General features: G+C 34.2%; 2 protein-coding genes across 3 annotated transcripts in view; one reads left to right on the forward strand and one right to left on the reverse strand.

Moving 5' to 3' along the window:
• Window positions 1–1,012: 1,012 nt before the first annotated feature.
• On the reverse strand, window positions 1,013–8,221 carry drc10 (dynein regulatory complex subunit 10). 2 transcript variants are annotated; one of them, XM_028458362.1, is made up of 5 exons: window positions 8,043–8,221; window positions 5,205–5,824; window positions 3,032–3,238; window positions 2,882–2,953; window positions 1,013–1,355 (listed from the first exon to the last, which is right to left on the reverse strand). In XM_028458362.1, exons 2-5 carry the CDS (start codon window positions 5,784–5,786, stop codon window positions 1,077–1,079), a joined length of 1,140 nt encoding a protein of 379 aa, XP_028314163.1. In that variant the 5' UTR covers window positions 5,787–5,824; window positions 8,043–8,221; the 3' UTR covers window positions 1,013–1,076. The 2 variants fall into 2 exon arrangements, with proteins under 2 accessions (XP_028314163.1, XP_028314162.1); XM_028458361.1 differs by having other exon boundaries at window positions 5,205–5,793; window positions 8,043–8,220.
• Window positions 8,222–8,494: 273 nt separating this feature from the next.
• tpcn1 (two pore segment channel 1) overlaps window positions 8,495–25,583 on the forward strand; it is a 39,098-nt gene continuing 22,009 nt past the window's right edge. Inside the window, 6 exon segments of the mRNA XM_028458369.1 lie at window positions 8,495–8,992; window positions 19,428–19,561; window positions 21,643–21,819; window positions 21,893–22,006; window positions 23,242–23,372; window positions 25,351–25,439. Coding sequence (XP_028314170.1) covers window positions 8,902–8,992; window positions 19,428–19,561; window positions 21,643–21,819; window positions 21,893–22,006; window positions 23,242–23,372; window positions 25,351–25,439 — 736 coding nt within the window. The 5' untranslated portion in view covers window positions 8,495–8,901.

Raw genomic sequence — 25,583 nt, forward strand, 5'->3', positions numbered from 1 at the left:
CTTTCAGGGTAAAAATTATAATTGTACTGCTGGTCACCGTTATCGTTATTGAGTTGTAATTGAACATGGATAATTGAAGACATAATTGTAATTGACAAATGTAATTGATCCCAACCCTGGCTGGAACTAATCTCTGCTAAATGGCCATATATGGTAAAGACGTGAGAGGAAACCATCTCTCGTTAAACAAGTGATTCATATATACTGTGTAATGTGGAAAGCAGATGTAAAGATATACTGTATACTACTCAAGTAGAACTACTGTTACTTGATTGAAATAGTACTCAAGTACAAGTAAGTGATACATAAAATACTCAAGTCCAATTAAAAAGTAGCTCAATTAATTAGTACTAAAATTAAAAGTTACTTGTTACTTTTGCCCTCCACGTTTATATTTGGTAATAAATCTTGTCAGAGTTCCCTTGCATACAGTAAACATCTCATGCATAAACTTAAAAAGGAAGCGATGGACCTAATTTATTTTCCAAAAAGGCATCTACACAAAGTGTCCAATTCTTTTTAAAAATAAAATAACACCAATTAAATAAATTCAAAATAAAATAAATTCTCAAGCTCTAAGTATAGTTACATTTATAAACTCTGAATATGAGAAAACAACCAGCATTCAATGCTGTTTTGTTGCGTTGCATTACGTGTAATCTGATTGGTCAGCTATGATGTGATGCAATTGATTGTTGTCTGGTCATTTCATTTTTAGTAGTTTAGTAGTCCGTTGATCATTTTAAACACAAAATAATTTACTCGGTAACGGTTGGGTGTAGAAATGTAACTAACATACTTTACCTTTTTCAAAACGTACTAAAGTGCAAGTAAAAATACTGATTTAGAAATATACTCAAAAAAGTATCCTTAAAAGCAACTCAATTATAACATGAGTACTTGTTATCCTACTTTCACCAGATGACATGAATATTGATAATGTGGTCCAATATAAGTGTCAACGTGAAATCATAAACTTGCCATTATTTGCTTTTTCATCGATAATGCCACATTTATTCAATTATCGGCTAAAAATCCATTCAACACAGGTCAAAACATTTCAACAAGTGTTGATCTCATTTCTTCTTCCCCTTGCCCTTTTTAGGCTTCTTCTCCTTGCTCTGGTTCTTTAGGGCGCTGCGAGTACGATACCCTCTCCACAAAGCCTGTACTATTATGGCAGCCTTAGTTTTTATCACCAGCTCCTTCATCTCCTTCTCTTTCTTCTCATCAGCCAGACGCTGTCGCTCCATGATCTTATTGTATTCTACCTCCAGTAATTCAAAGGGTTTCTGCAGCATCATCATCACTTCTTCTGCCTTCCTCAGCTCTTCGCCATCAAACTCCCGCTTTGCCTAATAAAGGGAAATCAAAGCATTGGGCAGGTGTTGCAGGCAGGGTTGGGGTCAATTATAATTGATAATTATTACAATTATAATTGTAATTGTAATTTAACTAATCTGTTGCTGTTGTAATTGTATATTAAATTGTAATTGAGTTCAGATAATTGACTTTGTAATTGTAATTGACATGAAAATTCTATAAAAATGGTCAATTATAATTTAAAGCAAAACTAGGGAACCACATAATAGTTCTATGTACAATTCTACACATTTGTAGTCAACAATTATTAAAATATGTTTCATATCAATTGCTTACCCACATTTTCAAACAATTTACACACATAAAAAAAATAATAATCTTGGGGTATACTGACACAAAAAAGACTCAGATACCCACACCAAAAATATTAAAGGTCCAGTATTATGCCATCTCCATTTGTTCTAAGAACCCCAACAACATAGTATTTAAGGATTATTTTCCCAAAGTCGCCTGTTTTCCGGAGTTTTATCCCTCTGAAAAGTCACTTGACACTCCTGAAAACAGGCTAATTTGGGCCCTTCATTCATATGCATGAGTGGGCGTGTCTGTAGACGCTGACTCTACGCCTCACTCTTGTAGAAAGTGATCACTACAGCAATTTTCTTATGCTATGCACACACTCTTGTAATTGTTTTCAGCCAAAAAACTGCACATTACAGTAAAACACATGGCTATTTAATCAGCTATTGTGATTGTGAGTCAGACAAAACTGCTCCACTGTGTGTTTATCACAGCAGCGGCAGAGTCTTCCAGCTGCTTCAAACACTCCCCAGAGCTGCTACGTTGCTTTCTTGTCATCCTCACCTCTTCTATTTAGGAGCGAGGACTGCTAGGAGGAGGAGTTTCAGTTTTGTGACGTCACAACGCGAGACAAATCCAACTCTCCCGTTTGGAGCTCACTTTTTACAAAATATGGAATTACAAAAGAGTGATGCTTTCATAATACTGCCCCTTTAATACCTATATTTTCATTGATAAGGAAGCCTAATAAGGAAACCAATAGATAAGAAAGACAGTAAATGATAAAAAATCTGCAGCTGGATTTTTTATCATAAGAGATGGTTAACTTTTATTTCAGGCTCAGTAATTGTGATTAATTGTAATTGAATTTTAGTAACTAAGTGAGTAATTAGGGCCAGAAGTGGTGCAAAGGCCCTATTGTTCCTGCAAGGGTTTTTGTAATTGACTTTCTGAGGGTAAAAAATAATTACAACATAATACAACAGCAACAGGGTTTCTTTTTAATTACTTATTTTATTTTACAATTATAATTATAACTACACCATAATTGAAATTAATTATCAATTGTTCACTTACAATTAAAACTGACCCCAACCATGGTTGACACCAATGTCACATTTTCTAAACATTTGATTTCCAAGCAAACATTTTTTCAAAAACAACAGTAATTAATAAGAAATGGTCTTAGAAACATTTTCCTGGTGTGAATGTCCTCAGGTTAAATCATTAGTTTTGGATGTAATGTGTGAACTAATACCTGTGTTTCCTTCATTTCGCTATCAAAGTTGTGAAGTAATTCCTCATTTTCCTTTTCCACCTTTAGATTTTGCTGTAAAGGGATAAAAATAAGAGCAATGTTTGACAGAATATTGAGCATTGACTGAGTGAGAACGCATCCATTCCTTACCTCTTGCTCTAATCGCTCCTTCTGTCTGTCTTCAAACATCAGATGACGGAGCTGCATGTTCTGCTCATTCACTTCCCTTTGCATGCTGGCCAAACGTGGCCCCTCCGCTGGGGGCCACTCTGTTCCTTTTTCTGCTTTATTCTCTTCTTGCTCATGTTGCTTGAAATGTTTATCCAAAGCTTCACTTTCTTTCATTTTTTGATCAATCTGACAATAATAGACAAACACAAAAATCCCCTGAGTGGCTTATAGTCAAGGTTGGGGTAAGATATAAATACATTTTCTGTAAATTGTAATGAATTACAATTATGACTTAATTATAAATGTAAAGATAATTGAAAAAACTGTTGCTAATCGGAATTGAATTGTAATTTTGTTCAGATAAATGACTTTGTAATTTGCATGAAAATTCTATAAAAACTGTCAATTATAATTGAATTAAACGCAAACCTTACACAATTAATAAAATATGTTTTGAATTAAGTTTACCTGTCAGTTCTCTTAAGGATCATAAAAACATTTAATTTACATTTACCAATTACCATTTAAAAAAAAAAATGTATTCTAGAAGGGCCAGACGTCCACATCAAAATTATCGATAGCAATATTTTGATTGATTAGGAAGCGTAACCAAGGGATGAGAAATAAATTAGATGACAGATAACATTTTTTGGTGTATTTTACAACTGATTTAAGACATGAGTCAAAATTGACCCATTAAAGAGTCGGGGTCAATTACATTTTTTAATTACAATTCTGCCTTCAATTATCAATGTTCAATTATAACTCAATTATGGTTACAGTGACTGATATTTTTTCCAATTATAATTAAAATTACTATTATTATTTCCCCCCTGAAACTCAATTACAATTATGTTCTCAATTACTAATGTTCAAATTTAATTAATCACAATTACTGAGCCTGAAATAAATAACTCCATAAAACGTTTTTAGGAGATAGCCTTATCTCAGTAAAAAAAAAAATCCTACATTTTTAAAAAAATTTGAAATGTGGGTGTTTTTCACATTTTTCTTGTTTTTTATGCTTTACTGGATTTTATCCCCAGTTTAAGTGTGCTCATCATATTTAAACTCGTTTTAAGGTCTTACCACATTTTTATGTCTTGACACTGAAAGTTTTTAATGGAATTTCCATGACAGTAACAAATACAAAGTCAATTATCTGAACTGAATTACAATTTAATAATGATTACAACAGCAACAGATTTTTTCAAATACAATTACAATTAGAATTACGTTATAATTGTAATCAATTATCAATTTCAATTTACCCCAACCCTGCCCATTATCATAAGAGATGCTAACACAAGAGGAAGTTTATTATTATTATTATTATTATTGTTATTATTAATAATAATAATAACGGCTCAGTAATTGTGTCTAATTGTAATTGATTTTTAGTAATTGAGAATGTAATTATAATTGCCTTTCAGGAGTAAAATAATAATTGTAATTGGAATGTTGGTTACCGTAATCATAATTGAGTTGTAACCAGGGTTGGGGCCAATTATAATATAATTGATAATCAATTACAATTATGACTTTGTAATTGTAATTGCTAGGAAAATTCTGTAGAAATTGTCAGTTGTAATCTATGTAGAGTTCTACACATGCTGTATGGAGTTAATAATTATTCAAATATGATTCATATCAAGCTTTACCACATTTTATCATTTAAAAAAAATTTAAATTGACACAAAACAGGCTCAGATGCCCACACTAAAATATTAAAACCTATATTTTAATTAGCCTGACAAGGCAACCTATATATAGGAAATAAATTATATGATAAATATTTGTTTTTACTGTATTTTACAGCTGATTTAGGACCTTTTATCCCGTCAAAAGATGCTCACAAAAAAGCTAACACAAGAGAAAGGTTAACTTTTATTAGGTTATCTATTTCAGGCTCAGTAATTGTGATTAATTGTAATTGAAATTTAGTAATTGAGAACGTAATTTTAATTGATTTTCTGAGGAAAAAAAACAATTGTAATTTAAATGTAAACAGAAAAAATGCTGGCCACTGTAATCATAACTGAGTCGTAATTGAACATAGATAATTGAAGATGTAATTGCAAGTGAAAAATGTAATTGACCCCAACCCTGCTTATAGTCTCACGTCATGTTTAAATCTAATGTGATGACTTACCATAACATTGATTTTCTTTATCATAGCAGCTGTTTCCTCTTTTAAAATCTGATTTTTGTTGTTTTCAGCCATGAAATGAAGAGACGCCTGTCGCTTTGACTTTCTGCCCATCATTGTTTCCTCCATCTGACTGTGAAACATCTTAAGACCTCTAGATATGTTCTCCTCACTTTCCCCTGGGTCATCGTCTAACGTTGCCTTCAAAGCATCCATTGCTCCTGGATGTGCTAGGATAAGCCTGAGTGCATCTCTAAAGGAGTCCTTTATCTCTTTATCAAGCTTTGCTCTTCTACTCGTCCCTTCGGTGTCTCCATCTTCTGTTCCGAGATGCTCCAGCTTGAGATGTTCTTCAGCTAATGTGGAGTGCTTTTGTAATTCTTCTCTCAGCTCAGTGATATCATCACCAGGGACACTGTCCGACTCGAGCACAGCTGTGGGTGGCAACTTTATAGCAGTCTCAACGTCATTCATGTAGTCCAGTAGTAGATGTAAGATCTTCTGAGCTCCATTAAAACCCAGCATCTGTGTTAAAACTGGACTTTCTGATGGCGACCTCAGTACTGGTTCCTGTGGACTGTTCATGTTGTCACTGAATGGCAGAGAAAATCAAAAAGGTAATTCTTCCAGGGTTGGGGTGAATTACATTTTTCAGTTACAATTACATTTTCAATTACCCATGTTCAATTACAATTCAAATACAATTACAGTGACCAATATTCCAATTAAATGACAATTGTTTTTTTTATTTTCAGAAAGTCAATTACAATTACATTATTGATTACTAAAGTTAAATTACAATAATCACAATTACATTACATTACATTACTGAGCCTGAAATAAATAACATAATAAAAGTTCACTTTCCTTTTGTATTAGCTTTCTGTTAGCATGTCTTATGATAACGGGTCCTAAATCAGGTGTAAAATCCACTAAAAACAAATACCCTATTTATTAGTTGCCTTATAAGGCTTCCTAATCAAATAAAATATAGGTTTTAATATTTTTGGTGTGGGCGTCTGAGACTTTTTTCTGTCACTATAGATTTCATTTTTTTTTTAATGTAAATGTGGGAAAGCTTGATATGAAACATACTTTTATAATTGTTAACTACATATGTGTAGAACTGTACATAGAACTGTAACAAGGTTCCCTAGTTTTGCCTTAAATTATAAGTGACAATTTTTATCACAATTTATGACAATTACAAAGTAAATTATCTAAACTCAATTGCAATTTAAATTACGATTATGACAGCAACAGATTTTTTAAATTTCAATTATAAGGACACCATAATTGTAATTAATAATTTATTACATAGATTACAATTATAATTGACCCCAACCCTGACTTCTTCTGTTCTTTTTTGTTATTATTATCATTGTATTGATGAATAATCCTCTTATATTCTCAGAAACATGTGGACGAAATAAGCCATTTAGCTACAACTAATTTTTTTACAGCAATTTAAAAAATAACAATGTTTAATGATGTAAAAGGTCAAATTAAGTAAAAAATAAACGTGTCCACATCAATGAATGAGTTGAAACATCTTCTAATATAAACCTAAACACAATTCCACACTGAAGACAGATAAATTGTAATTGAGTTCAGATAATTCACTTTGTAATTGTAATTGCAACAAAATTCTATAAAAATGGTCAATTATAATGGGGAACCATGTTACAGTTCTATGTGCAGTTCTACACATATGTAGTTAACAATTATTGAAAGATGTTTCATATCAAGCTTTCCCACATTTTATCATTTTTTTTAAAAAAAAAGCTCAAACACCCACACCAAAAATATTAAAATCTATATTTTCATTAATTAGGCTAACAAGGTAACCAATAGATAGGAAAGAAATGAGATGATAGATATTTGTTTTTAGTGTATTTTACAGCTAATTTAGGACCAGTTATCATAAGAGATGCTAACAGAAAGCTAACACAAGAGGAAGGTAAACTTTTATTAAGTTATTTATTTCAGACTCAGTAATTGATCTAGACTAGATTATTGTAACTCTCAGGATGTCCTAGTAACTCACTAAAATGTCTCCAGTAAATTCAGAATGCTGCAGCCAGATTATTAACAGGTACTAAGAGGAGAGAGCATATTTTTCCAGAATTAGCTTCCCTTCATTGGCTTCCTGCAAAAATCTAGAATAGAGGTTAAAATCCTCATGTTAGCATACAAAGCTCTACATGATCAAGCTCCTGCATATCTTAAAGAGCTGTTTGTGCCCTATTGTCTGTGCAGAACACTCCGCTCTCAGTTTGCTGGTCTACTGGAAGTTCCAAACTTGTCTAGAAGTAGAACAGGAGGCAGAACGTTCATCAAATTGTTACAGCTTTGAGTTTTCCCTCATTTGAGAAAAACAACCATTATAAAAAGAAAATATCTACAATTACCTTTAATAAAATGTTTTTATTTATTGTTTTATAACCAATGAAGATGTCCACTTTGGTCTTTTTTTCCCTTCTAGCATTAATATATCTTTTCACTTTTGTTTAGGATTATATTTCAAGTAAATACAAAGTGAAATATTATACAATTATATTAACATGTTCATGTGGATTTGTTGTTTTTTTTTTCTTAACCCAACAAATCCGATAAAACTGTATAGCTTCTATAACTACATTTTGAAAAACAAACTACATAATGTTATTAAGTATATTTTCTGATATATAACCTTATTTTAGTAAGTTTGGGTGATAAATAAAGATACAACTGTTACAAACAACACATCGGTACATTTTAAAACCCTTTGATGTTATTTAATGACACTATCCAAACAAGTTAAAAAAAACTTAAAATAAACATAAACTTAGTGAAACTTACCGGAGCAGTATTCCAGAAAGCGGGATATGTTCAAAATCAGAGTATTTTCGCGCTTAAATAAGGGAAACTCAGAGTTTATGATTCTTAAACGCTAGCTAAGTTCTACGAGTATGTCACCATGGTAACATTCTCCGTGAACTGGACCTGCTCATTGGGTTTCTATCAGGCTCCGCCCACATGAACGCCGCTTCTCAAAGAACGTGTTTTTCACTGTTGCTAGGATACCGGTGACGATTCCGCAATATCGACTTTTTTTTTTTTTTTTTTTTTTTTAAATAACGTAATCATATCAATTGCTAAATCATACATTTAAGATTGTATATGACTACATATTTTACAATGAGTGACAGTAAAAAAAAAATACAAATATGATTTTTTTTTACGCTCCATAATATTTATACAACCATGGACTTTTATTTTGAAATGTAAACGTCCAACACAGGAAGTCTGCCGTAAACTATTTTTGTGTCGCAAACGTTTGTTGATCAGTATGTCGTCGTTGACATAGGAGTTTCGGATATTTTTCCTCACATACAGACGCAGACTTTGGCCTTTGTGAGCTAAAGATGCCGTGACGGAGGGACATATGTTACCTCTCGACAAACGCAGTGAATTAGGCATCCACGGACTGTTTTAGACACGGAACAAGTCAGAAAAAGATAGTTCTTCACTTCACACCGACTGCTCTTGCTTCAATGCTGAGCCAAAGCCTGTGTACAATCACTGAGGTCGTAAGCTAACGCGCACAGGTCAGTCAACATGTGCACCTGATCCGGTGCTGCTGGCAGCTGAGTTTAGATCACCTTCCTTCACCCAAAGCGGAGCTCCAGGGCTGGCTGGAGCCTGTCTGGGAGCCAGGATGGAGTCCGACGATGACGTTCCTCTCATCCTGACCTGGGACGAAGCTAACAGTGGTCTGCTCAGCGATGAGGCTGAAAGGAGAGACGAAAGTAAGTCACAGATGTTCTAATCCAGGGGTGTCAAACTCATTTTAGTTCAGGGGCCAAATATGGAGCACTTTGATTTCAAGTGGACCACAGATTTTATGCGAAAAAACGAGAAATTTCAACATTATTGTGCCCTAGTTTACAATAGTACGCAGGGGCGGATCTAGAAAAAATTCAATGGGGTGGCAAGAGGGGGGCAGGATTTTTTTAGAGGTGGCAACTAGGGATGTAACGATTTATCGTAAGGCAGTTAAAAATCGATTCATAGGTATCACGATTAACATCGATACTATGAAAATTGAATCGCAGTACTTTTTTTTAAACAGCAGAGGGTGCTATATATTGATCTCATCTCTTGGCCAGCAGTGTACAAGGCGGGCGGAATCTGCTACTACTTTCTTTATGGCCGCATTCTACTCTTAAACATGTTAATAAATGATTCCATACCACTTTAGCACCGAAAGAATATCTGTAATATTTCGTGAATATCTTTAAAAGTCACGTTTTTGTATTAGCTCTGTCTGCTAGCACATAGCATCTCTTCTTCACTGCACAGAATATCTGCATGCCAACCGACCACTGGGTTACCAGCGACCTCTGCTGGTCCAAACAAATATCTTGTAAATGAGTGAAATGACCTTTTTTTTTTTTTTTTTAAAGTCCAATTGTTAAGGCACAAAATGCATTTTCAGTTGCACTTTTAAAAAGAAAAATAACTAATATACAGTTTTGCATTGTTTACTATAGAACCAGAATTTAAATTAATAGGCTTCTTCATTTTTATTATTCCTTTATTTTTTTCATTCAAGATTTATTTTTAGTTAAATTGCATTGTTTTGAATAGTTTATCAAGGGATTCTTTTCGAATCGTATCGGGAGTTGAGTGAATCGTTACATCCCTAGTGGCAACATATAGCAGATGTACATGAAGCATAATGAATTATAGGGCTGGGTATTGCCAGGTACTTCGCGATGCAATATATCGTAATATTTTTGCCTTGTCAAAGATATTATTGTGATAATCTATATATATCTTGGGAAAATTAACTGTGCATTGTCAGTAACTCAGGGTGCTTTATCCTTAATGTTCTCACGTACAGTTGTTACAATGCCATCATTATGTTGTCATGGTTACTTTGAGACTTCTACACAGTAGTTTCAGTGAAAAGAAACTTGTTGCACTTTATTTTTCAATGGCAGTGTGTAACTGCTTTTTTTTCAGTGAAAATGTGCAAAAACACTAATAATAAATAATAAATAGGATGTTTTGAAGCAAATAGTTTTGACTCAATTTGTCCTCTGAATGATAAATATCTTCTGCTGAACATATACAGGAACTTGATTTTTCATCTCTACATTTTGATATTAACTGGGTAGAATATTGCGATATTGTCGTAATATCGTATGGTGACCCAAGTATCGTGATACGTATCGTATTGCAACATCATTAGCCATACTCACCGCTACTCACGATTAGATTCAAACTGCTTTTGTGTTTCATTCAGACACAAAAGACCAATTATTCTCTTTTTCTTTTTAATGAAGCAGCATATCTGCTAAGGGTGTAAGAAGAAAAATAAATTCAGCGATATATTGTGATATTTCACAGCTCGATTATCGTATTGATTCAAAAAATTCAAAATTAGGGCTGATGTGTATTAAAAGTTTTTTTCCTCAAAATGGTGATATATGATATACATCTCGATATTTTTTAACACAATAAAGTCTTACCAGAAAGACAATTCTGGGTTAAATTTGCTGATGAAAAATGCCACACAGACACATTTATTAACAAGCAGCTGCACAATATGTGCAACTTTTGACTTTTCCTCCTCTAAGGGACAGCATGTGTGAGTGCATTCTGGAGTGTGGCTGGTTTATGGGAAGGTCTGGGTTAGGATGCACTCAGTAATCTATCTAACTGTGATTTTAATGCTGGTCTGACAACTAGTGAAAGCAGCGACTCCTAAAACTAGTCTTTTAATAGAAAAATAAGCTTAGAAATATATTGATATGGGCGATATTGCAATTTTCTACATCGCCAAATAAGACATTGCGATATATTTTGACTCTCAATATATTGCAGAGGCCTAGTCTAAATCATTTTTTTGAATTATGTTTTTTAACGAAAAAAACATTTAATCGTGCGTCACTAACATTAACATATAGGGATGTAACGATTCACTCAACTCCCGATACGATTCGATTCACGATACTGGGTTCACGATATGATTTTCTCACGATTTATTTTACAAAATGGGAATGTTGACAAATGACTGAAAAATATTCCTTTATTTTTTTGGGGAAAATACTATACTATTTTCCTTTTATTTTTCATTGTCAAAAGAATCCCTTGATAAACTATTCAAAATGATGCAATTTAACTCAAAATAAATCTTGAATGAAATAAATAAAGGAATAATACAAATGAAGAAGCCTATTAATTTAAATTCTGGTTCTATAATAAACAATTCAAAACTGCATAATAGTTATTTTTCTTTTTAAAAGTGCAACTGAAAATGTATTTTGTGCCTTAACAATTGGACTTTAAAAAAAACAGTCATTTTACTGTATTTACGTCAGATATTTGTTTAGACCAGCAGAGGGCGCTGGTAACCCAGTGGTCGGTTGGCATGCAGTTATTCCACCAGTGAAGAAGAGAAGCTATGCTAGCAGACAGAGCTAATAGAAAAACCTGACTTTTACAAATATTCACGTAATATTACAGATATTCTTTTGGTGCTAAAGGTGTAAAGAATCATTTATGAGCATGTTTAACAGTAAATGGCGGCCAGAAAGAAAATAGTAGCAGATTCCACCCGTCACGTCCGCTTCTGGAAGGATTAATATATAGCGCCCTCTGCTGTTTAAAAAAAGTACTGCGATTCAATTTTCAGAGCATCGATATGAACCGTGGTACCTATGAATCGATTTTTAACTGCCTTACGATTAATCGTTACATCCCTATTAACATAGCACGTAAACGCCCGGTCACTAGGTGTCAGTGAACCACATCAGACCTTGTTAAAGTACCTCAGTCCTCAATGCATTTAGCTGGAAGTTGATTGCACATACTGGACTGGATTTTATGAATGTATGTGATTACTTTTTTTTTTGTTTCTAAAGAATTTAATAACTTAACAGAATCAGAATTTGTTGTAAAAGCAAAATACTTTTATGAAAAATTTAATTTGAGAATTTGATAATCATACCACTTGTTTTTTGATATTGGTACTTGAATTGTAGTTAGTTACCATTTACTTGTTCTCAAGTTTAAAAAAAAATTAAATGAAGTGTTTTTCATACTGTTTTACACTTGTAAAGGTGAAATTTGTAATTATTGATATTGCGATATATCTCGATGTATATTGAATTGTTTAGTGTCGGGATGAATCGTATCATGACATGCTAATTGTCATGATGCTAATCTTCAGATTCATGGTAATGCATACCCCTATTATCTGTAAACTGTTCTTTTAACCTGCATAGTGAAGTTCCAATGTAGCAGCATCCTTGCTGTAACATATGCAATAAATAAAATATAATATATTGTAAATGTAATTTACCATTTAAATAAGCAATTATTGAAAACCGAAGCATCGATTATTGTCTCAGTGCAGATTCATTGATTTTTTTTCTGTCATCCCTACTGTGCTTATGTGCTACTACATTCTTTGACCTTCAAAGCTACAGTACTTACCTGTGTATTCATCATTAGTCCATATTAAAGTGAATGCATTGTTTATTTTCCCTAATCGGGTCTATTCGAGATTATTTGGTCTTGAGATGCAAACATTATTTTATCTGTTGCTTTTTCAATGATCCTCAGTGTGTTTTTTCTAATTAAAATATCAGGGGTTCTCATGATTAAAAAGTCCATACAAACATAAAAATAGTTTGAAGTTTATAATGAATTTTATATCTTTGGATAAGTCTGAAGTAGTTGAAAAGATCTGGTGCAGTGGAAGTAAAAAAAAATATTCATGGAGTACATTTTTATTACACTTTCATAAGCTGGACAGTTTGTGTACACAAGGAGTAAAAGTGTTATTTTTAGGCTGGGCTACCAGACTCAAAACGCCACTCACTTTGTTCATTTGGGGCCCAGGGACCCACCCCCCTTTTCTTTTTTTTTTTTTTTTTTTTTTTTTTTTTGCCAATTTCCAATATAATGTTTTGTCATTTATTTGTGACTCAAATATTGCAACTGTTGGTGGCACTGAATCATTGACACATACCCATCCAGCCTATACGCAGACTAACCCCAACCTGGCAACCCGACTTGCATGTTACTGGTACTGCTGCGCATTGCGCGCATCAAAACTGGAATCGCCTACTACTCTTAAACATGTTCATAAATATTTCCTTACCCCTTTAGCACCAAAATAATATCTGTAATATTATGTGAATATCTGTAAAAGTCAGGTTTTTCTATTAACTCGCTAGCATAGCATCTCTTCTTCACTGCTAGAATAGCTGCATGCCAACCGACCACTGGGTTACCAGCGCCCTCTGCTGGTCCAAAACAAATATCTGATGTAAATACTGTACACTGATTAAAATGGAATATCTATTACCAATATATGAATGAGGCCCATTACTTGGGGGCCCCAGTTTTCAAATGACTACTCTTCCGTTAATGCTCGTTAAATTGGGCTGTAATTTGACACGGATATTCTGTGAGCTGTTTTTGTCAAGAGCCTCTCGGAGACCTTTTTTACTCGGTGGAACTGAGTCATTTGACTGAATTCTCAGGAACGTGGTATGTGCTATTTAGCGCTGAGATGTTCCTCGGGCCCGGCCGTAGTTCATCCGAACTTGTTTCTTTAAAACTGTCCTTGTGCCAAAATTCTATTGCATTAAAATCATTTCTGCTATCAAATGTTGTCATGGTCAAGGCTGTAATATTGTTATCAAAACATTTTCACTTTGCACCTTATTTTTGGAAATACTGCATATTTCTTGTTTTTGCTATTTAAAAGATCAGGGATTCTCATGACAAAAAGTCCATACAAACTTAAAAACAGTTTGAAATGTATTAATAATTTTATATCTATGGATAGGGCTTAAGTAGTTGAAAAGCTCTGATGCAGTGGAAGTGAAAAAAAAAAAGGTTAATGGAGTACAATTTTATTGCGCTTTTATGAGATGGATGTTTGTGTATGTACATTTAAAGGAGTGCACAAGGGTTAACCCAATTTTATGTGTTTTACTGTGCTATCTATCTTTTAACATGGCCCATTATTTTCACACCTCCTTGAAATATTTGGCGTCTTCGTGAGGAGGGTCACTCTCATCTTAATAAAGATGAATGTGTTTTAGTTCCTGTAAATGCACTGCAGCCATTAGGCTGTTAAATATTGACGTGCACATGCTGCACAACCAGGTTCAGTAGAGGAAGAGATGATGATGCACCAGGCATGGAGGTCCTGTGTGTGGGCGATTATGCCTAAATCAATGCACTTAAAAATGACGGCAGACATCGGATATATTGTCAAAAGTGTAACTTTATTGCTGATTGTCCTCAATAGTTAAAATGCATAGAACAATCCTAAAATAAAATGATTGAGAGGAAGATTTTTTGTCATGTTGTTGATGTAATGTGTTTGTTGATGATTTGAATTGATTTTACTGATGATTTTAAATGTTCTTATTGATTTTAAACAATTGAATGTTTTATCATTTAAAGCACATTGAGTTGCCTTGTGTATGAAATGCGCTATACAAATAAATTTGCCTTGCCTTTGCCTTGCCTGTGGCGCACATACACACATATAGACTACTCAAAGGGTAAACAAATGTACACATAGAGGGGGCGGGCTCACATCGCGCTACGATAACCCACAAGGACGGAATGCGAAAAAGTCCGAAAAAACTGTGGCGGGAAAGGAAAAAAAAAGAGGAAATAAATTTAATTTAAAAAGAAACTTGAATTTGTAAAATAAAAATCGTTTTTTATCTACATATTTGATAAATCCATCAAATAGATTTTTGGCCCAGTCCAAGAAGAGACCAAATCTTGCACAATTGGAACTTCATTTATTTTCCCCAAATGCATCTGTAACACCAATAAATTCGATTTAAAAAAAAAAAAGAAATCAATCTCAGGCTCTAACTATAGATACATTTATGAACTTTAAAACTGTGCCTTGCCAAATGTACCATGTGGGTAACAACATAATAAGTAGGAACCATAACCTGAACCATAGAAAGTAGCTGGAGTTGATCAGAAATGGCAAGACTAAGAACATACAGATTATGTTCAATGTCCATGAAATGATCATGAAACAGAAATAAGAAAATAATAATTTACTCAGTAACGGTTGGATGTAGAATGGAATGAATTACTTTACTTCTTTTAAAATGAACTTAAGTGCAAGTCAAATTACTGTCCCCATAAAAAACAATTACAGTAACATGAGTACTTGTAATTTATTACTCTCACCTCTGTAAAACACTAAGTGTGGCTGTGTGGCTTTTGTTTTCATCATGTATCAGTACCAGTTTAACTCATGGAACGTAACGCTGGATCAGCTGACTGCACCCATCAGCCTTTCTCCGCTCTGTGTGTGTGTGACTGTGTGTGTGTGTGTGTGTGCGCTGGGTGGGATCCTGGGGTGAACAGGAAGAGGAGAGTTATTTTTTCTTTTCTTTGCGTATCCAGAGGTGGTGTCTAACTAGGAAGTGGTGCTGCCTGTGCTACAGGATGTTTGAAGTGTTATATCACCTCTCAGAACAATCACATGCTCTGTGTTGGACTGAAGTTCTGCAGCTGCTGGTGGGGATTCTTCTGAGATTTCTATATTTTTCTCCAAGTGGACCCGTTTAGTCTACAGACTGTTTGTGTGTCTGGGACTTTGAACTCATCATGTTTTTGCCCTGAAGCTCCAAACACTTGATGTTTTTTTCACACTGGGATTGGATCAACAACCTTCCTCTGTGAACACATCTCCTCTGTGGATGGAAAACTGTCCGATTGCATCTCGGTCTGGGGCTGAATTGTTGCATGTAGCGTGTGAAAGATAGAGGGAAAACAGTGCATGTTTGTGTGGATCATCGCATTGGAAATAGTTTAAACCACGGGTGTCAAACTCATTTTATTTATTTATTTTTATTAATTTATTTTCAAACTCATTTTATTCAGGGGAGCAGTTTGATCTCAAGTGGGCCACAGATTTTATCCGGGAAAACAAGTACTTTCAACATTATTGTGCCCTAGTTTGCACTACTACGTATACATAAAATGCTAAATATGTAAGAAATCGACAATATCCAAGCAATAAGTGACAGATATCAAACGCAATAGGGTTTTCACTTTAAACTTACTAGATTTCATGACTCATTTCTATGAAAATATTATGTAATAATAAAGATATTGTAATGATTTTGAGTTTTTTCAACTGTTTAGTGTAAAAAATTACTGCATCTGGAAAACTGTGAGTCCCTGCAAATATTGTTGAGTTTTATACAATTACTTATGTTTTCTCTGTTATTTTTACTTTCTGCCACGGGCCGAATTGGATGCCCCAAAGGGCCGGATTTGGCCCCCGGGCTTTGAGTTTGACATATGGTTTAAACTGTCAGATCTGAAACTGGAATAGTCGATAGCTGTGAGTGAGCTTTTTACATGTTAGTTGTTTCTTTCTGCCTCGTGACACCAGATTAATACCGTCTGTGGTCTGTATCCTGTAACGCTAATGGGAGACGTTGCAGAACAAACTAATCATTTATTATGACTGATGGCAGTTGGGGTTGTTGAGGCTGCCTTGCTAAGTCTTATTATAGATCAGTGTTGAGTGAGTGACACTGTAGGGCTGGGCAATATATGAAGATTCAATTTATATTTTTACCGGTATAGAAAAACACAATATATTCTATATCGAGATATATCTTTTTATTTATTTTTTACTTGTTTTTATTTACACCGTCACACAGTACAAATAACTTCATACAAGTATTGAATATTATTTTACAGTACAGTCAATCAGTGTTCTCATTACAATTTTTCATATTTCTGAGCTATATATTTTATAATTTATTTTGTTTTAAAATAGTCATTTTAGGAGTCGCTGCTTTTGTTACTTCTCAGAACAACATGAAAAGCTCACTTATATGTATTTCTTAATGATTTTAAATCGATTTGGACTAGGCCTGGGCAATGTATTGAGAGTAAAGATATATCGCGTTTTCTTATTATATAGTAAATTGCAATATCACCTGTATTGATATATTTTAAATTTTTAGCTTATTTTTTATTTAAAGATTCATTTTAGGAGTCGCTGCTTTCGTTACTTCTTAGAACAACATGGAAAGCACAGTTAAATGGATTTCTGAGTGCGTCCTAACACAGACCAAGCCACACTACAGAACTCACTCACACATGCTGTCCCTTAGAGGATAAAAAGCCAAAAGTGGCACATATTGTGCAGCTGTTTGTTAGTAAATGTGCCTGTGTGGCATTTTTCATCAGCAAATTTAACCCAGAATTATCTTTCTGGCCAGACGTTATTGTGTTAAAGTTATCGAGATTAATATCGTATATCGCCATTTTGAGGGAAAATATTGAGATATGAGTTTTGGTCCATATCACCCAGCCCTATGACACTGTGGCTTTTCCTTTTCATCATGAACTTTGTTTTTGAATCTCATCTGGACTCAGTTTCTGCTGCATGGAATGTTCAACCATCTGCATCTCCTCCTCATGTTGTGTCTGCTGGAGGAAGACCAGCAGTTCTTCTTCAATGAGCTGAACACACACACACGTGCTTGCTAGAGCTGTAGACTTAAGGAATGTTGGTGTGTTCGTGCAGCTGAGACTCAGAGACAAACTCTCACTGATCAATGGAGTGTTTATGTGGTGGAGCTGCTGGTTTCCATGAGGACGAGAGGCCTGTTGTGATCTCCTCGTATGCTTCACTCTTAGAACCGCACAACGTTGGTAGGTACACTACACACACCTCTAGTGTGTAGTGTCAATTACATTTTTCAATTGCAATTACGTCTTAAATAATCCATCTTCAATTGCAACTCAGTTACTATTACAGTGACCTACATTTTTTCCAATTACAACTAAATTACTAATAATTATTACTTTCTCACTGAAAATCAATTACAATTACATTTTCAATTACTTACCTGTAAGTTCATTTACAATTAATCACAATTACTGAGCCTTTAATAAATAAGCCCATGATAAAACGTAACCTTCCTCTTGTGTTAGCGTTCTGTTAGCATCTCTTATGATAACGGGTCAGTGTTGACCAGGGTTGAGGTCAATTATAATTACATAATTGATCATTAATTACAATTATGGCATAATATGATTGTAATTGTAATTTAACAAATCTTCTGCTGTCATAATTGTAATTAAATTGTAATTGAGTTCAGATATTTGACTTTGTAATTGTAATTGCCATGAAAATTCTATAAAAATTGTAAATTATATTTTAAAGCAAAACTGGGGAACATTACAGTTCTATGTATAGTTTTAGACATATGTAGTTAACAATTATTAAAATATGTTTCATATCAATCTTACCCACATTTTAACATTAGAAAAAAAATTATTTGGAGGTATACTGACACAAAAAAGGTTCAGACGCCCACACCAAAAATATCAAAACCTATATTTTCATTGATTAGGAAGCCTAACAAGGTAATCAATAGATAGGGAAGAAATTACATAATACATATTTGTTTTTAGAGTATTTCACAGCTGATTTAGGACCTGTTATCATCAAAAATGGTTAACTTTTATTAGGTTATTTAATTGTGATTAATTGTAATTTAACTTTAGTAATTGAGAACGTAATTGTAAGTGACTTTATGAGGGTAAAAACTAATTGTAATTTAATTGTAATTGGAGAAAAAAATGCTGCTTACTGTAATCATAATTGAAAATTTAATTGACTCCCAGTCTGGTTTTGACCCATGTCCTAAATCAGCTGTAAAATACACTAAAAAATATTTTATAACATCCACTTTGTTTCTCATCTCTTGGTTACATTGTGACGCTTCCTTATTCATTAAAATATTGGTATTAATGTTTTTAGTGTGGGCGTCTGAGGCTTTTTTCTGTCTGTATACCTCTAGGATTACAACTGACAGGTTGTCAGAAAATTTGATTTGAAACATATTTTAATAATTAACTACGTACGTGTGTGAGCCATAGAACTATAACATGGTTCCACAGGTTTGGGTTTAATTAAATTGTAATTGACAAATTTTTATATAATTTCCATGCCAATTACATTTTAAAAAGTCAATTATCTGAACTCAATTACAATTTAATTATGATTACAACAGCAATATATTTTTCCAATTACAGTTATAATTGTAATTATTTATCATTTAGGTAATTACAATTATAATTGACCCAGACACTGGGGACTGGTGGTAAAGAAGGAGCCGTTAATGGCCTCTGTGTGATGTCTTCCAGATGGAGGAGGGAATTATGACATAGTCAACAATGCGGTGGTCTCCACACCTGGACCACAACCCAGCAGAGGCCAAACTGTGTCCCTGCAGCAGAGCTGGGAGTTGAACTACCAGGAGGCAGCCATCTACCTGCAGGTATTTACAAGCAGTCACACAGTCAGTCACATGCTCTTATACTTGTTTTTATTACTGTGAACATCAGCCTTTGCTCTTTTTTATAAAGGATATAAATGCACCCTGAGCAGCAGCAGCAGCAGGAAGTAACAAAAATAAGAAACAAACGAATACAAAAAGGAAAGAAGCATCGGTGTAATAATGTAAATGGACCTGCAGTGGTCCGTACTCCACTGTGGAATTAGGACCCCGTCTATAGAATATGGACCCCCTCCTTGTCTATTTTCCGCTGCAGATTTTGGACCCTGCCTTTTTTGCACCTTTTATATGTGGGTTTATATCCTCTGCCATAGAAAAAAGACCCAGACTCTATAATACTTATTGTATTGCAATGTGAAGCAGTTATTATTTTTGAAGAGTTTATCTATCATTATAAAAACCTGTTGTCTTTTGTTTTTATGCTTCATATTTAGTTGTGTTATTAAAATTATTAAGATTTTAATGCAAATATTCAGGGGGCAGGGTCATATTCTATAGATGGGGTCAATATTGTATCGACGCGGTCTATATTCTAAAGACGGGATCCAAGTTCTGCAGCAAAAAACGGACCTGGGAGCCTCATTGATCAATAAATCCAAGATCTTTTGCTCAAAAAAAAGATGTAGAATGTTGACATTGCCAGATGAAGGTTTGTTTTGATCTCCACTGTAAACACTCTCATTGATGTTGATGGAAAACATTTGCGCATTGCATTGTGGGATATGGAGTCCCGTAGACTGATGCATAGAAGTGTTTTTTTTTTTTTTACTTGTTTCCTTTTGTGATTTCTTGTTTCTTCTCCAGATAAGGAAAACAGTGATTAGCTTAACTTCATTTTTGTTCTACTTTGTTCTCAGACTTTCAGTTTTGGCCAAATTCATATATCTCGATCCAGATTCTATGTAAACCCCAAAATCAACATCTGCCATTACTTTGCCTCAACTTTCAGTGAAAACACCAGAACTGTGTTGGAAAGTCACTTTGACAGAGTTTTTAGGGGAAACACAAGAAATCACAGTAAGAATTAAGTAAAAACACTTCTATGGATTCATCTACAGGACTCCACATCCCACAATGCAATGCACCAAACTTTCTGAAAATTTCAATAAACAGTTTTACGTGATGTTCAAAACTTTCAAGCGCCAATTTCAACCTCTTACATCTTGTTTCGAGCCATTGATCCTGGATTTATTGACCTATGAGACACTATGTTAGGGGTTCTCAACCTTGGGGTCAGGACCCCATTTGGGGTTGTGAGACACTGGGAGGGGTTTGCCAGATTCCTTAAACAAATTAAAAATATTTTTTCATCAATTTGAGACCATTTTTGCTTATTTTTACCCTTTTTGCCATATTTTTGCTCCTTTTAATGCATTTTTTCTACATTACTCCCATTTCTCTATCAAATTTCAATGCCTTATCTTCAAAAATGTTTCACCTTCAAGACATTTTCAGCACTTATAAACCCTTTCCACCACTTTTCCTACCTAATGTTGCATATGTTGACCCATTATTGTCACTTTTAACCTCTTTTCACCATATTCATTGCTTATTTTTGCCAATTTAACCACATTTACAATTTGTCATGCCCACTATTTGCCAGTTTAAACTAATTGTTCCTACTTTTTAAATTACATTATCCCAACTCCCCTCCCTCATTTCTGCCACTTTTAAGCCAATATTGAGACTTTGAACCTTCTTTACAAATTTTTCTGTCCATTTTTGGCCACTCTAATTCGCAACATTTAACTCATTTGTGTTTTTTAAAATCTAATCACATCTTCCACTATTTTTTTTTTGTTGTCACTTTTAATCAATTTTTGATTAAAATAAGGATTTACATCTTACTAGGAAGCAAATAATAACAAACATCCTGGATGACAGTGGATATTATTCAGATAAATAAATAAATGTGTTTATCACAGATTCATAGAACAAGCATGTGTTTTTCCCTGTCTTGTAAAAAATGTCAGTCATCGTCTCCAGCAGCTTTAGAATCTGACGTAGTGTTTTTACTGTATTTCTCGGAGCAAACCTTGTCTTTACATTTATCACATATTCAGGAAGGAGAAAACAATGACAAGTTCTTCACGCACCCTCGAAACCCAAAGGCGTTGGCAGCGTACCTCTTTGCCCACAACCACTTGTTCTACATGATGGAGCTGTTGACGGGGCTGCTGCTGATGACTCTGTCCCTGTGTGAAGCCCCCGCCGTCCCCTCACTGCGCCTGGACGTCTATGTGAGCTAGCACACACACATGAACTTGCATCAGTGAGACAGGTGACGTAAACATGTGATCTGGTTCTGTGCAGGTTCACGCCACACTGGAGCTACTGGCACTGGTTATTGTTGCATTTGAGCTGTGCATGAAACTCCGCTGGTTGGGCTTTCATACCTTCATACGGCACAAACGGACCATGGTCAAGGTAACAGGCAGGATTCTTTTTAGTTATGTAGTATAATATTAACTTAATACAGACATGGGCAATCGATTCCAAATTAATGCAATATTGACTGCAAAAATGTATAAAAATGACAACAAAATTCATTTTAAAATTAATTGAATTAAATTAATCTAAATTGCTCCAAAGCCATACAAGTAAAAAGAAAAATCCAGAAAATTTGCCAGAAGAATATACGAAACAACAAAATACAAATAAGAATCAGAAATGCACAAAATGATAATCACGCAAAATGACAAAAAAAAAAATACACAAAAGGAAACAGAAATGCACAAAATAGCAAACAATTACGCAGAATTCACAATGAAATATACAAAACAAACAAAATTAGAAAAAGTTTTGCAAACAACAACAGAAATACACACAAGGACTCCAAAAATACACAACACTCACACACACACAAAACCCTTTGTTCTTTCCTGTGTTAATGCTCAGATTGTTTATTATTCTAAATGCTGACAGGACTGTTGATCATGTGACCAGAAATACTGAAAAATAACACAAAAAGTTACAAATTTACAACACAAACGCACAACGTTACTCTGAAAACACACAAAATGAATTTGGAATGTTGTGGGCACCACTGATTGACTTTCTTGGACAACAGTAGAATTTACAAACGTCTAAAGGGTTTGAGTGTGACAGCCTGTTTTTTTTAGTTTATTTAAGTTACTGTCATTACTCTAAAAACACACAAAATGAAATCAAAAACACACAAAAACCTTTGTTCTTTCCTGTATTAATGCCCGGATTGGTTATTATGCTCAATGCTGACGTGATTGTTGATCATGTGACAAAAAAAACTAAAAAATAACAGAAAAATGTTGAAAATAACAACACAAATACACAAAATTACTCTAAAAACACACAAAATGGAATCAAAAACACTCAAAACCCTTTGTTCTTTCCTGTTTTAATGCTCAGATTGGTTATTATGCTAAATGCTGATGTGAATGTTAATAATTTGACCCTTGGATAAGTCGGATCAAATTTTTGTTGCCTTGCCATGATAAAAGTAATCAATCTCTGCTGTGTTGCCATTGGGGGCGTTAAAGTATTTGTTTTTATTACCACAATGTATTAAAATAGATAAATTAGTGTGTGGTTACAACCTGTGATGGTGTTACTGAGTGTAAAAGTGTAATTAAAGGGTAAATAAATAAACGTAGAAGGCTGAATGTTGTATTCTCGTGACACAGACGTGTGTGCTGCTGCTCCAGTTCGTGGAGGCCATCGTGGTTCTGATCAGACAAACATCTCATCTGCGAGTGACCAGAGCTCTCAGGCCAATCTTTCTGGTGGACTGTAGATACTGTGGTGCCGTGCGCAGGTTTGTGAAGCCTTAAGCACACACCAACATACATGCACAGTATAAAAAAGAAGATACAGTTTTTGAACATCTTGTAAACTCATAATAAACTGAACTCCAGTGGATCTGATGTCTCGTTACCCAGAGAATCCATTAGTTTCAAAGTAAAACTTCAGTCTTTCTGTTCCTGCCTGATGGTTTATTTGTTTATTTATTTGACAGGGACAATGTACTGTACATTCATCAACATTACAGTAAATGTATCAGAGTTAGTCTAATGGATATTTTTCATCTGTTGTTTCTGGACAGCAGTTAAAAGTCACCCTTAATGTCGGAAATGAACTGAATAAATAAATAAATAAATTCATGTTGGGTGTGGGATACATATGTATGTGTATATACGTATATATGCATATGTGTGTATCCATAAAATGAAGAGTCCGTCCTTAAGACTGCTCTACTGTAAAGTGCCTTGAGATACCATTGGTTATGATTTGGCGCTATACAAATAAAGATTGATTGATTGATTGATAAATAAATAAAATAAATGATGAGATGAGAATTTCTGTGAATGCGACCATGTCGGAAATGAACTGAATAAATAAATAAATAAATAAAATAAATGATGAGATGAGAATTTCTGTGAATGCGACCATGTCGGAAATGAACTGAATAAATAAATAAAAAAAAAAAAATAAAGGTCCAGTATTATGCAATTTTTCACCCATCGCCATTTGTTCTAAGAACCCCAACAACATAGTATTTGAGGTTTATATTCCAAACTCGCCGGTTTTCCAGAGTTTTAGCCTCTGAAAAGTGACTTTCTACACAGTTCTGAAAACGGGCTGTTTTGGGGACTTCATGCATATTCATGAGTGGGCGTGTCTGTTGATGCTAACTTAATGGCTTGCTGTTGCCAGGGAGATCAGTGATCACCAAAACGATTTTCTTTTGCTATCCACACACTATTGTTATTGTTATTGTTACTGTAATAAAGTAAAACGCATGGTTATTTAAGCGGCTATTGCAGGGCCCTATAAAATTTGCGTTAACAAAAACGCTGTTGTGCCTGGCTAACTAAGAATAACTCAGTCCATGTTGTCCTTTAGTTCTTCTTATTCTAGCCTTTTGTCCGTGCCCCGTAGGTTCACATTCACAGTCAGCAAGCTACCTCAAGTACAACCGTGTCAGTGGGAACTTCTGGTTTACAAAATAAAAGTCAGTTGGAACAACGTTACTATATTAGAATGTTACATTCTAGATTCTAACAACATCTCATCAAAGCTACAGAAGATAGGATCATTTAAATTAGGTTAATTAAAAAAAAAACAATAATAATAAACCTGCTCAGATTCAGTAAACCATTGATCCCTGAGAGGAAATTGGGTGACATTAATGCAGTTCTCATATTTATATGAAATATAAATAATTAAAAAGGAGCAATCAGAATAATCCATGTCTAGACACTGGAAAAAAATGACCCTAAGTCTATGTAATTGATGTGGCACTTTTTTCCCCAATTGTGTTTACTGTGAAGTCAGTCTTAAATTTAATTTCAAATGACATTAAAAAGTCTTGAATTTCATTTGACTGAAGCTGTAGGAACCCTGAAAAATAAAATAAAATGCAAGACAACTCCTGGCTATCAGGGCTGATGATTGCAGATCTGATTATTCAAAAGCTATTTTCTTAGCTGGGCTTTAATGAATTACATGTGGGACTGGCTCTAATATTTACAGGTAATACATTACATTAATGGGCAGCTTGAAATGCAAAGGACAACTGGCCAAAAGCACTCATTCTCATACTCATCGTGCAGTCTCCTCTAACTTTCCACACCATGTTTTACACTGAGTGACATTCTAGTATTTATAAATAGATTAATTTGAACGTAATTATTTTGCTGCATGCCTTTGCTTTAAAACTGTAGCCTATAGTATTTGTTGATATTTGGAGGTTCATAAACCTGCAGTAGAAACTTTTCATTTTATCCAATCAGAAACTTGCGTCAGATCTTCCAGTCACTCCCTCCATTCATCGACATCCTCCTGCTGCTGCTTTTCTTCATGGTTATATTTGCTATTCTGGGTGAGTATATTCAATATATTTTAACTAATATTACGAACAAAGCAAAAAGATGGAAATTGCTGCTCGAAAGTCTGTTTGTTTTTTTTTTACCTCCACTGAAAACACTGGCTTTATTGACATTGTTGCAACACTTTCATGCATCTG

The sequence above is a fragment of the Gouania willdenowi genome, chromosome 9, assembly GCF_900634775.1.
Source record: "Gouania willdenowi chromosome 9, fGouWil2.1, whole genome shotgun sequence".
Lineage (NCBI taxonomy): Eukaryota > Metazoa > Chordata > Actinopteri > Blenniiformes > Gobiesocidae > Gouania > Gouania willdenowi.

What these genes read in the sequence shown, in the direction of transcription:
- drc10 (XM_028458362.1), bottom strand. Translation starts at nt 5,786, where the DNA reads ATGAACAGTCCACAGGAACCAGTACTGAGGTCGCCATCAGAAAGTCCA. An exon ending in TAAAGAAAATCAATGTTATG is followed by an intron (nt 3,239 to 5,204) that starts GTAAGTCATCAC and finishes TATTATTGTCAG; the next exon opens with ATTGATCAAAAAATGAAAGA. An exon ending in AGGAGCGATTAGAGCAAGAG is followed by an intron (nt 2,954 to 3,031) that starts GTAAGGAATGGA and finishes ATCCCTTTACAG; the next exon opens with CAAAATCTAAAGGTGGAAAA.